This window comes from Blennius ocellaris (genome assembly GCF_963422515.1).
Source record: "Blennius ocellaris genome assembly, chromosome: 20".
In the NCBI taxonomy this organism is placed as follows: Eukaryota; Metazoa; Chordata; class Actinopteri; order Blenniiformes; family Blenniidae; genus Blennius; species Blennius ocellaris.
This window is the reverse complement of record NC_137669.1, coordinates 11,210,162-11,222,277: the sequence shown is the minus strand read 5'-3', so window position 1 is coordinate 11,222,277 and position 12,116 is coordinate 11,210,162. Positions and strand designations below refer to the sequence as shown.

The window sequence follows — 12,116 nt, the reverse complement described above, 5'->3', positions numbered from 1 at the left end:
TGAATTCTACATCAAAGTGCTGAGTCTCAGCTTTAATTTGAGTGGGTTTTTAAGGACACGGTTCAATCTGCTGGAGGTAATTTGACGGGCCGACAGGCCTTTTGTCTGAGGTTAATCTTTAGAATATCTAGATCGTTTTACAAAATTTTAACATATATAATACTAAAGTTACCTATATTTGTAAAACGTTCCACTCTCATCAACTTTAAAAAGCCTCCATTCTTACATGCCTGGTTCAACTCAGGAAAATCTTCTGAGAAGAACTAAAACCTGATATAATAATGATGACAGTCCATTCCTCTGCTCCCTTTTACAAAGCAAATTATTGAAACTTTAACTGCAGACTTGTGTTTGTTGAATTATGTTCATGAGTTTACATGTATTTCTCATGTATCCAAATAGGATGAGACTCAATATTGTAGCTGAACTCATATAAGATTGTGAAATTGCAATTAAAAGATCATCTGAATAACTGTTTTCATATGTACAAGGACTTTAGAAGTTTTTAAGCTACTCCACTTTATGTTTATATTTAGTCTTTTTAATCAGTTTTGTGTTTCGGGAATGTTCGATGTGTTCATTTTCCATCATCAGAAAACAATCCGCTCATCATGTACCCAATTTCCATCTGACCAGCTCGCAGGTTTCTTGATGGTTTCCTCCGTCGCATTTTTGTTTTCATGTCTAAACATGGCCTGCAAACTGCAGATCAGCAAAAAGTGAAGCAGTAAATTCAAGAAGTTCAGCAGAAATATATTAAAGCTCCTCGTCTGGAAACAGTTCCTGATCCTCTGGACAGTAGCTGTGAGAATACCAGTAAAATTCCCCTTCTTCATCATTTCTCACAGGAAGAGTGGACGAGTGGAAGATGTCCCACACTATGTTCTCTACATAGTGGCTTGCTAAATAATGCTGTACAAACTGACCGTGTAATTCAATTTCCTGTGCTGACTCTTAAACATTAATTGCCAGAATGCTGCCACCGCTGATAAATATAAGCGAAGGAGGGATGATAAATGTGTCGAAGTAATGAAAAAGAATACAGAAGTCATGAGGCTCGTTTCAGTGTAGGAGCCGAGGCTGCCAGTCTTGTGGTGAGAAAGTAGAGTTAAAAAAAAGAGGGAGGGAGGCAGGATTTATGATTTTTCCGTGTTGTGCTGCGTCTCTGCGTCTAAAAAAGAGCACATCTGCGAGAATTCAAAACAAATACTAAATCTTTTATGCAAATGTTTGAAAGCTTTTTCCATTTGCAGCGTTGTGATCGGTGCCTTCCTAAAGGATGAATGTAGCATTACAACCGCTGCATTGGATAAATCACGTTTTTGTGCAGTTTATAAAGTTGTTCAGTCACCAGAGAACGCTTTGCTCCTTCTGCGCTCCATGGAATGAGTAAACTTCAAGCCAGGCAATGCTGTTCACCCTGTTTCCGAGCGATGTGAACATGCAGAAAGTATGCACACATGTTATTGTCTGCATCCGCGTTTGCATGTTTTTGTGTGTTTGACAAGTGTGTGTGTGTGTGTGTGTGTGTGTGTGTGTGTGTGTGTGTGTGTGTGTGTGTGTGTGTGTGTGTGTGTGTGTGTGTGTGTGTGTGTGTGTGTGTGTGTGTGTGTGTGTGTGTGTGTGTGTGTGTGTGTATGAGGATTTGGAAAGCCTTCCTGCTGCCTGGCTGGCATGCATCTGAGACGCTTCCCTGCAGCACGGCTCCAAAACCCCAAGTCCCCAATCACCGTGCAGCGCTCTAATTAGCAGCTACCGCCATGGAGCCTGCGGTCAGGGGGTGCGCGGCTTCCAAACTCTCTGCTCTGCTACTGTTACTGCAGGCCCGCGGAGGTCTAAGGAAAGGGGTGAGACCTGCTCTCACACTCTTTCAGAGCAAGGCCCGACCGAAGATTTTATTTCACCAACGTCATAACTCGGCGCAGTGCATCGGTAACCGGAGCTTTCTCTTGGAATGGCCTGACACGTCACAGGACAAAATGCTGTTTTTCAAGTAATGGAAAAACACGACACAGTTTAGCTTCCAAAAAGGGATAAACTGTGTGGACAAACCATAAGAAAAATAAAAATAAAAATAAATAAAGAAATAAAGAAGCTACCACTGTGAGAGCTATACATATCAAAATCACTGCAACTCTCAAAATATGAACAAATTCAAAGGTATTCCCACAATACAACATTCGACCAGAATGCATGCTTTACATAACACCTCATCACTACGGCACTTATAGAAACAAAGTCACACATTCATTGTCTGACTTCATGACTCTAAATCATGTGAACAATATTTTAGTAATGTTGGGCAAATGCCTAACATTACTGAACACCTGAATGATTGATCATCCAGCCCCTCGCTAGTCAGCATCAGAAATGTCAGTCAGTTGAAACCATTTGAGCCATTCGTCAGTTCTCCTCCACGATTCCAGGACGACTCGTCTACGGAGGAGATTTCAGAATTTTTTGGAGAAAAAAAATGCTCTACAATGTACTTTAACATATTATTTGTAATTGATATTTTATATATGTTTCATATATCTAGTATATGTCCATATATATTTGGTATGCACATGCACGTTCCAACTCGCTCATGACTGTATCGATCATATTTTAAACATGTTTAGCATGAAACACCGCTACTGTATGAGGCCCGCAGCTCGTTAACATGTCTGAGGGCGCACTTCCGACATGTTAACAAGCAACTGAACGCATCACTCAAAGCTGTCATCTATGAAGTGGCGTTTTAACTTTACGGCTTATTATTTTCAGAAATATATTTCTGATAACAGCATTTTTGAAGACCGAAACTTAGCCGGTGCGCCCCTGTTAAGTTTGCACTCTGGGTAGCTGCCAATGTTTGTGTTTACATCAAATATACTGATATATCTAACATTTTTGTGTCAAATACAGTTAATAATCCTTCCAAATGTGTCAAATATACTTTGAAATCTTTGTCTACTCAATAGAGAAATAAGAAATCATTAATGTTCCCAAAAAAACCTGCATGGAATCAAAAAGAAATTCACAAATGAGGTTTATTCAATGGCATCAGTCCTAAACGCCATCATATCTATCGCTTACTCACTTTAGACAAATAACTCGTAAAGACGCCTTCTTTTGTACCCGCTCGTCATGTCAACTTTTACAGACACAAGGTGGAACATGCAAACACACCTCGCTCTTGAGCAAACATGGAGCACTATGGTGGGTTCACTACTTAGTTTTTCACGTGTGTAACTAAAACCTTGTGAACTTGTAACTCAGTTTGTTATTCCGTTTAAGGTATTTCTGTACAGGAAGAGTTCGTGAACCACTTTACCTGCCAGGGCTCCTGCAAACAGCATCTTCCCCGGCCCTATCCTGCCATCCTCATCAGAAAGGTAAGCCTTGGTGTGGGCATAGCAAGGGAAGTAGATGGCAGAGAAGGGGATGTCCCGCAGAAAACAAGCCTTGGAACCCTACAAAGACAGAAAGACAGCGGCAGTGAGGATACTTTCTGCAGTTTTGCAACTCGGGCATTCTGAGCGAGAAAACAAAGATAACAACACACAAAACAGAGAACAAAGAACAGGAAAGAAAGAGCGAAGGCGCTCAAGGGAGTCAAAATCTTGATTTCTGGCTCTTGTCTGGCAAGATTGATTGCTGTTTCTCGCCACAAAATGAAACTCTTCACAAATCAGACATCCACTGATGTGCCTGCCAATAAAAGTACTTCCAAAAGACTCCTGGAACTTTTGAGGCTGAGTGAAATATTGACCACAACAAGGCATATAAATCATTTCTCTACATATGCAAACGATCCGTGTCCTCAGCAGCAGGTGATGAGAGGGTGGGTGGGGTTGGGGGGGTGTGGGGGGGTGTGGTGAGGGAGGCTCCAAAGCAAAGCCATCACGAAAAGAAGAAAGAGAGGGAAAAGCTGAGGAAGACAGACAGACTGGCTGAGGAAGATGGCTCCTTGTCTGCCACAGTAAACAACACTATATCATCAAGCGTATAAGGTTTCCTGCTGTATTTCAGACCCGCTGGCTCGGTGCCAGCTTTTTGACACAGCAAGTACAGTCAACAGAAGGCGTTTAAAGAGCGGGTCAGAGTCTCCTTGTTTTGGACAGGCTCCATTTAACTCCTATGGGATAATCCTTTGGTTCCTCACACTCGCTCTCTCTCGCACACACACACACACACACACACACACACACACACACACACACACACACACACACACACACACACACACACACACACACACACACACACACACACACACACACACACACACACACACACACACACACACACACACACACACACACACACACACACACACACACACACACACACACACAATTGTCAGATACCTGGGCTATCTCTTTCCCTCTCTCTTACTTGTGGCACTTCTTGTCTGCCTGTCCCTCCTGGCTGGGGCCCGAGCGGCTGCTGAAAGCTCAGAGATTCTATCGAGGCAGGACAGACAGGCAGCGTCACAGGGACTGAGATCGGGAGCTTTAATATCGAGTCGCTGCCGTTGGGTTGGGTAATGCACTTGCCGAGCAGAGCCGGCAAAACAAGTGCACAAACATCTCAACCTTTCTCACCACGACGAATTGCAGAATGCATCTGGTTTCTTCATCTATAAAACTAAAGACTCTGTTGTTAAATAGTTGTGCACGCACAACTGGGGCGACATCGCTTCAGTGGCAGCCCCGTGGAGAATGGTGGCGCTAGAGCGCCAGCCACCCTACCGACCGGTATCTCCACCAGCGGAGGGTGAGCGTCAGGATAATTACCCTGACAAAGGCAGCTCTGTGCCTGGGTGCAGCCCCTCCGGAGCCAGCCCGTCTGGGGCTTGCAGGCTGGAGCTCGTCTCCTCCCCGCCTCCCCTCCACCTCGCTCTTCCACCGCCAACTCCGCTGCCACTTTCTCAATGCATTCTGTCTCCTTTCCGCGCGAGGAGACGAACACAATCAGGTATGAGTGCAGATGCATTCATTTTGGCAACCCGGCGGCTCAGCGGCATTCCCACAGACAGGTGAATGGAGACGGCAGTTATGGCGACACGGCCCTGAATTACCAGGAGCGAGCAGACAAAACCACACAAACACAGCAACGGGTGGGCAGGTAGACGCAGACAAGAGGAGGCTCCACATTCCTCTACAGCCTTGTTAACAGAGCCGACAGGTTTACGTGCAGCTTGTCTTTGCTGACAGGTGACCACGGCAGCAGGCACTTACGCACTCGTGCTCTCATTCAGGGTCACGATCAAGCCCTGCATAAGATTTTCGAAAACAACCAACAAACCAATATAATCATCTTATTTAAGTAAAACGGGAGTAATTAAAACAACCGCAGGTATCAGCCTGACATTTTCACAGTTGATTGTGTTTAGAGTTGAAGCAGAATCTCTCCTGCCAAGCCTTGTTAGGACTTATTTATGTAATTCAATTAGACATGCTCCATTTCAACCTGAAGGCTAATGTCCTTGTCAAGCCAGTCAAGTTGCCCATGTTAGCAGTAGCCACAGCTTGTTCATTGATTCCCGCTGCTCTTCTGTCAAACTGGAAGCAACAAAAACACACTTTGTGGCTGCGCTCCAGTTAGAGGTCTTCAATTCTTATCAGAGTAATAATCATTAAAGCCTGACAATACACTTTAAAACACAGCAATGTTGTTATATAATCATTCACGCTTGCTTTACAGTGTGTTGGGCATGTAATATCACACAAACCTAATATATTCTTACAGTGCACTATAATTTTTAGTCCTGTGCCATTGAAAAATGCCAATTATGGCAATTAAGGTTAAATATGGCTTTTAGCATAAATTGTACCTTTTCTTGTTCTCAAACAGACACAACATGAAAGTATTGATTTAAATGATAGCCCATGAGAGCTCAGGTAATCTGTATAATTGAACAACAGTTAATAGGAAAATCACATATTACTTAATCACAACAGTGATGAGAAATAATGGATTGTTGTGAAGTTGCGAGGTTGATGAATGTACCAAGGAACCGACATGGCCATTTGCTAATTAATCAAGCAGTAATAAATCAAACTTGAAATCAATTTGATTTCTCTTGAATGTCTTGAATGCCTCTCCGAGGCCCCAGTCATGTTTTCAGTCTTGGCTGTCAGCTGAATGCTTTGTTAAAGTCAGGTATGCATTTATATGAGCATGTTTTGTTAGTTTGCTAAAAGAAAGAGTCTGCTTCTAGCTGCTACTAAACTAACGTAACTTAGTCGTAGAAAGACATATCATACTTTTACAAAGCCTGCTGATTACAGCGACAGCAGAAAAATATAAATGTGTTATGTATTTCCTACATTCAGTTCAGTTTCATTACTGTTCTTGTGTGGTTTCTTTTACATTATTAAAAAAAAAAGAACAAATATAACATAAAATAATTATAGAAATACAAGAGTAGACTTCTTAATTGCAAATTTGCATTAGGTCCATACTTTTTATTTTTATAGTAAGAGTAGAAACAATACTTTATTCCAATGTAAAGGGACGCTTCCATAAATACTCTCAGCAAAAAACTCACAGCTATTATTCCAGATTGTTTTACACAAAGGGCATAAATACCTAACTGATCCCAAAAAAATACATCATATCGATCCAGTTTCCAACAATGTTGTGGCTGTATAGCTTTATTTAAACAATTCTCAACCTTCCAGTTTTCGCTCAGGACAAAGAAACCCTGAGTTATGGACAAATCTGGAGTTCTGGAGCCAGTGTAGCGAAATCCACCTTTAGACTCCAGCTGATTTAGAGGCTGTCAGAGGTGGAGGCGAAGACATGCACAGATTCTTGTCGACACACGCAAATCCAGGTACGCACATATATTACGCAAAAACAAATTGAATTACACACAAACTTTGTTGCACACATAAATCACAGTGCAGTGGATTTGGAGCGAAATGTAAAAGCAGAGGACAGGCGTCTTTGTGACGTACTCTGCAGGCCAGATTCACATACATTGCAGATCTTCGCTTTTGCATTATCAGTAACTTGTGTATTCTCTGCTTTCACTTTCTTTCATTACTTGACCAGTTCAACATTGCTTTAAAAAAATTAAAAAAGAGGTTTAAACAAATTAAACAGCCAGAACAAAGAAAATAATGAGCAAAAACAGCATTTATTGTGCAGTTCCACTATGTGTGCTGATTGTACACATGCAACTCTCACATAGTCCCACCTTGTAAAGTCCGAAGAAGCCGAGGTCCCTGATGACGGACAGCGCACTGACCCTCGGCCCTGTGGTGATCTCTCCTGCCACCTGCAGACGGATCTTTACGATCTCCAGAGGGTTTGTGAAGATCACCTGAGATCCACCAGCCTGAAAGAAATGCAAAGACAAAAGGAAAATTATTGAATACATTTCTCCAAGAAAAAAAAATGTCTTAATGATCCCATATAAACGTGACCTCTTACTTTAATTGCCACGGAAATTTTTTTTTTATTTGTGTCTGCATTCTGTACAGATTTATTTGCTGCCTCAGGGCAACTTCACACGCCTCAATTCAACTTGAAATTTTAATCCACAAGACCAAATGTTAAGTTTGACCTACTTGTAGGGAAATTACAAGTGACGTCACTTAACAATGTTGCAGTCTCAGCAACCAGGTTGAAAACAAACATGCGGGGTGGAGGAGGAGGAGGAGGAGGAAGAGGAGGAGGAGGTGGAGGAGGAGAGGGAATGGGGGGAGGAGGAGGAGGAGGAGAGGGAGTGGGGGGAGGAGGAGGGGGAAGAGGAGGAGGAGGAGGGTATATGAGAGAGTACCAGGAAATCCAGCTGATGCAGTCAAGTCTGTCAGCTGTTTGTCTTCATCAAACAGACCCCGCAGGGACTCTGACTTCTCTTTTTCTCTCTAACCTTGCTTCACATCATCCTCCAAACCTGTACTTGTGAGGGGAGGCGAACAACACCTCTGCAAGTTGAGGCTGGTTTCTTCGCCTATTTTTTTCTGGTCAGCAGGGCTTTCAAGTATAAGAGGTCGCTGCTGTGATAGAGCTGCTGCAAGACAAACAGCTAACTGTGTCCGCCAGGAAGATGACTGTCTTTCCGGAAGGCGTCTGGATACTAAGAAATGTGTGCACAGATTTTATTGACTCATACTTTGGATTTTTCCTTTATTGTTTTTCCCTCTCTGAATGTCTTTCCAGTATTTTCTCTTCCCGTTTCTTGCGATGACCTCCTGCTAAATGATCTCTCTCATCTTCTCCAATTTTGTCAGCCCCTTCCTCCCGTTGCCAGTGGTTACCGTAACTACACGCAATTAGATAGCAATCGGTTGCCATGACACCATTTCTGTCTTAAATAGGCCTGGTCTGTTTGTTGTTGTTTCTCTGCCTTCATCTCACTCATTCAGTTGCCGTGTTATGAATGATGGATTGTATTCGCCGTGTCATGCCTTACGGGAAGGCATCAAATCTGCAACACAGGGCAGCTTCTTCCCAAAAATCTCCCACTTTTAAGTGTTACCATATATTGCCTAAGAGAAGAGAGGGAGGAGGGAAAGAGATTATAATCGTCTCATTGAAGGTGTGTGCAGCCGCTTTTTAAATAACACAAAGTACAGAGGGCCACAACTTTCCCTCCAGACCCCGACAAGAGGCTGCGAATAGCAAGAAGGCTGTTGCTGCAATGCTGCTTCATCTCACAGCTAACGCTTTATGACTTGTTTTATGGAAATAACCTAGTTGATTACATGCTGGCTAATAGCGCAAGCATTAAGAGGCAAGTGGCTGGGGCCTTTAGCGGTGCTGGCTGCTGCAATTGGACTCTAATGAGACTACAGATGGAGGAGATGCTGTTTATGCAAGACAAGTTAACAAAAAAAAAAAAAAAAACTAATAACAATTAGACCTGAACTCTTGCCTGATGTTGCTTTTGGTACTGTTCAACATCACAGCGCTGAGTAACTATGAAAGATAAGTGTAAAACTGTACATCTGGGATCAGACGGAGAGGGAGGCTTCCAGCAAAAAAGAGGAAAATCAAACAAATACACGGAGAGTGCTAATGAGAAAGAAACAAGAGAGAGGAGCAGTCAAAACAAGAGAAGTGAGGGAAGGTCAAGACAGAGGCTGAGAGGTTGAGGCTTGTGATTACGGAGTGACAGCGTTGGCGGTTCTCTGGTGATTCCCAGGTAATTACAAGGCAAGGTGATCTGTGGAAACCTGGGATGTCAGCACTTTATGCACGCATCGCAGCTCCTGGCCTGTGCGTGTGCATGTGTCAGAGTGCGTGCTGCAAAAACAGCTTTGTAAAGCTTCGTCTCAACAAAGTACTCATGTAAAGTCATACGAGAGATTAGCACCGGCTAAAAACACTAACCACCTGCCACAGATAATAATCACACTTTCATTTGTGGCTGGGTGTGTATGTGTTAGTTCCACTGATGTTTACATAATTCTAATCAGGCCCGAATAAGGAACCCATTAAAAACAAACTTGCATACTGAAAATACATTTACAACAAAGCGTTACTATACTTTGGCGTGCAGTCCTAACCCCACTCCTCCTTTTATTAATGAGCCAGTAAGTACTTTGTGTTACTTAAGTCTCCAAATTCATGCCAGTACCTGCCAGATAAGCATCCAGCCAGCGTAGTAAGCGAAGCATGCCATTCTTACCATATAATCATTAGAAACTGGCAACCCACACTGGATTTTAATGGTGCTGAGCCACAGGTTTACAGGGAGAGTGGGGGAGAAAAGGGTAGGTGAACCATAGAAAGGAGTGTACCTAAGCATACGAGAAGTGTGCCGCAAAACACCATTTAGCAGGTGATAAAGAGATCTTTTTTTGAGATATGCAACTTTACTCGACAGAGCACAATCTCATGAGATGGCGAGTTCCCTGTTCTTTCTTTCTTTCTCCCCCTCTCCTTCCCTTTCTTTCTTGTGCTTTATAGACTGTGGATGTGAGGCTGACACTGTGGTCCAAACCAACACTTTCACAGCTACCAAATGATATAAACAGATTTCATGTGCTGTGGCTGGAGCCTCGCTAAAACAGGGTTCAGGAGGGTTTGACGTGTGTGTGTGTGTGTGTGTGTGTGTGTGTGTGTGTGTGTGTGTGTGTGTGTGTGTGTGTGTGTGTGTGTGTGTGTGTGTGTGTGTGTGTGTGTGTGTGTGTGTGTGTGTGTGTGTGTAAGATAAAGTGGCAGGCAGAGTGCAGTGCCAGCACTAACACCGGGGCCTCAGCCAGGATGAAAGGAGCTGTCATGACGGCTCATGGAGGAAAAGAGGAAAAATCCATCCATCCACACTCTCCTCTACATTTATCCTCTCCCCTCACTCTCTCTGTCTGTAATGTTTCTGCTTTTCAATTCATATTGGTTGTATAAAAAAAAAGAAAAGGGGGGGGGGGGGAGCTGTCGCAGTTTTTCACACCAGGGACAGCGCAGAACATTTTATGAGTGTATTTGCCTCTCTGTCGCGGCTATGCTTTTTCCATTTCACCCTTTGACAAAACTGAATTTACAATCCAGATTTAAGTCACAGCCTATGCACTGTGCCACCACATTTCTGAAACATATTCCCAGAACTAATAAGGTCAATTGAATGTGCCTGAGTGGAGCTAAACCCATAATGACTTGTGTATCCTGAAATACTTTGCTTTAGTGATCAGCATCAAAAGAAGGTAGAGTGAAAGACCTTCTTTCATTTGCTCGGGCTAAGGCTGCCAGCCTCGGAGGACTCGCAGTGCGTGTGTGTGTGTGTGTGTGTGTGTGTGTGTGTGTGTGTGTGTGTGTGTGTGTGTGTGTGTGTGTGTGTGTGTGTGTGTGTGTGTGTGTGTGTGTGTGTGTGTGTGTGTGTGTGTGTGTGTGTGTGTGCGTGCGTGCGTGTGTGTGTGTGTGCGCGCGTGTGTGTTTTCATGTGTTGGGGGTTGACTGTGACAGCCCAGTGATCAAAACCTATGATGGGAGGGGAGCAGGTAACTCGCGGGCTGCAGACAGGGGGGCTCAGGTAGCAGCTGCTGTCAATCTTTCTCTCCTCCCTTAAAGTGTTTGTGCGTATGTGCATGCACCTGTATGCTCTCCAGTTTGTTATATGTGCACGCACTCCTACGAGAATGTACAGTATGTGCGTGTTTGCACTCAGAGAACAGGTCAACATCGTTAAGACATATAAGCTGCTTTCAGACTGTACACACTGTGTACTGAGCAGCATCACTTCAACGCAGAGCACGCCGAAGAGCCGAGATGAGAAGAGAAGGTCAAGGCGGCAGTGATTTCACGTGCTAAAACATCAGACGGTAACTTGGAAGAGATCAGAGTGTGAGAGTTTTTAAACACAACGTTCATTCTGTTGATGGGATTAACAAAAAACAATAAGATTTGATGAGATAACACCCAGTACTGTCGTAGTAATCGTCCGTAAACTCTCACATAAAGAAACCAACATCATATTGATATGGGGTGTCATTATGTTGATACTATATGTCTGGCAATGTCTATTGTTCATTTTATTTCCATACCAACAATATATTCTCTTTATAAAAGTGGTGGCGACTCAAGATAAAGGAAGTGAAGGTCGCTATTGATGCAAAGTCCACATAAACAGGACACGATATTGTTATTAACATGATGCAACAGTTATACACTTCACTGCATTTTCAACATTTGCACTGCAACTCCTGACCTTACTCTCCAGGTCATTTGCTTAGAAGTCAATAAAGTCTTGCTGTGAAACAGGATGAACGAACCATCTGAAGTTGAAACTTACACATCCACCAGCCAGGATCTCAGCGGGCAGAGGGACCGAGCCGTCTTTCTGTCGAGTCTTTCCTCGAACAAAGTCATTCACCTGGAGACATGAAGTGAGGATTTCAGACCAAGATTGTACTGTAAATCAATAAAAGAAACTGATGCTCCGTCCGACTATGGTGGTGAACTAAGGTATTCAATCAACATTTAGATATTCAAAATAAGATGTCTTGCAATGTCAGAAAATGTATGAGCAAAGGTAGAATTGGAAAGCCAAAACGTTTTTAAGTAACTGTGGGACAATGCCATCTTTACTATTGCATAACCCTCTCATTTTGTAAAAGGTTTGTAATTTTCTTGGAAGTGAAGAGACCACCTTAGAAATTCCTTCAATTTCTCCAAAACCT

General features: G+C 43.1%; 1 protein-coding gene across 1 annotated transcript in view; it reads right to left on the bottom strand.

Moving 5' to 3' along the window:
- slc25a13 (solute carrier family 25 member 13) overlaps nt 1–12,116 on the bottom strand; it is a gene marked incomplete at both ends in the record, with an annotated part of 45,841 nt that overhangs the window by 3,757 nt on the left and 29,968 nt on the right. Inside the window, 3 exons of the mRNA XM_080515531.1 lie at nt 3,317–3,455; nt 7,193–7,333; nt 11,729–11,809. Coding sequence (XP_080371657.1) covers nt 3,317–3,455; nt 7,193–7,333; nt 11,729–11,809 — 361 coding nt within the window. The remainder of the gene's footprint in view (nt 1–3,316; nt 3,456–7,192; nt 7,334–11,728; nt 11,810–12,116) is intronic.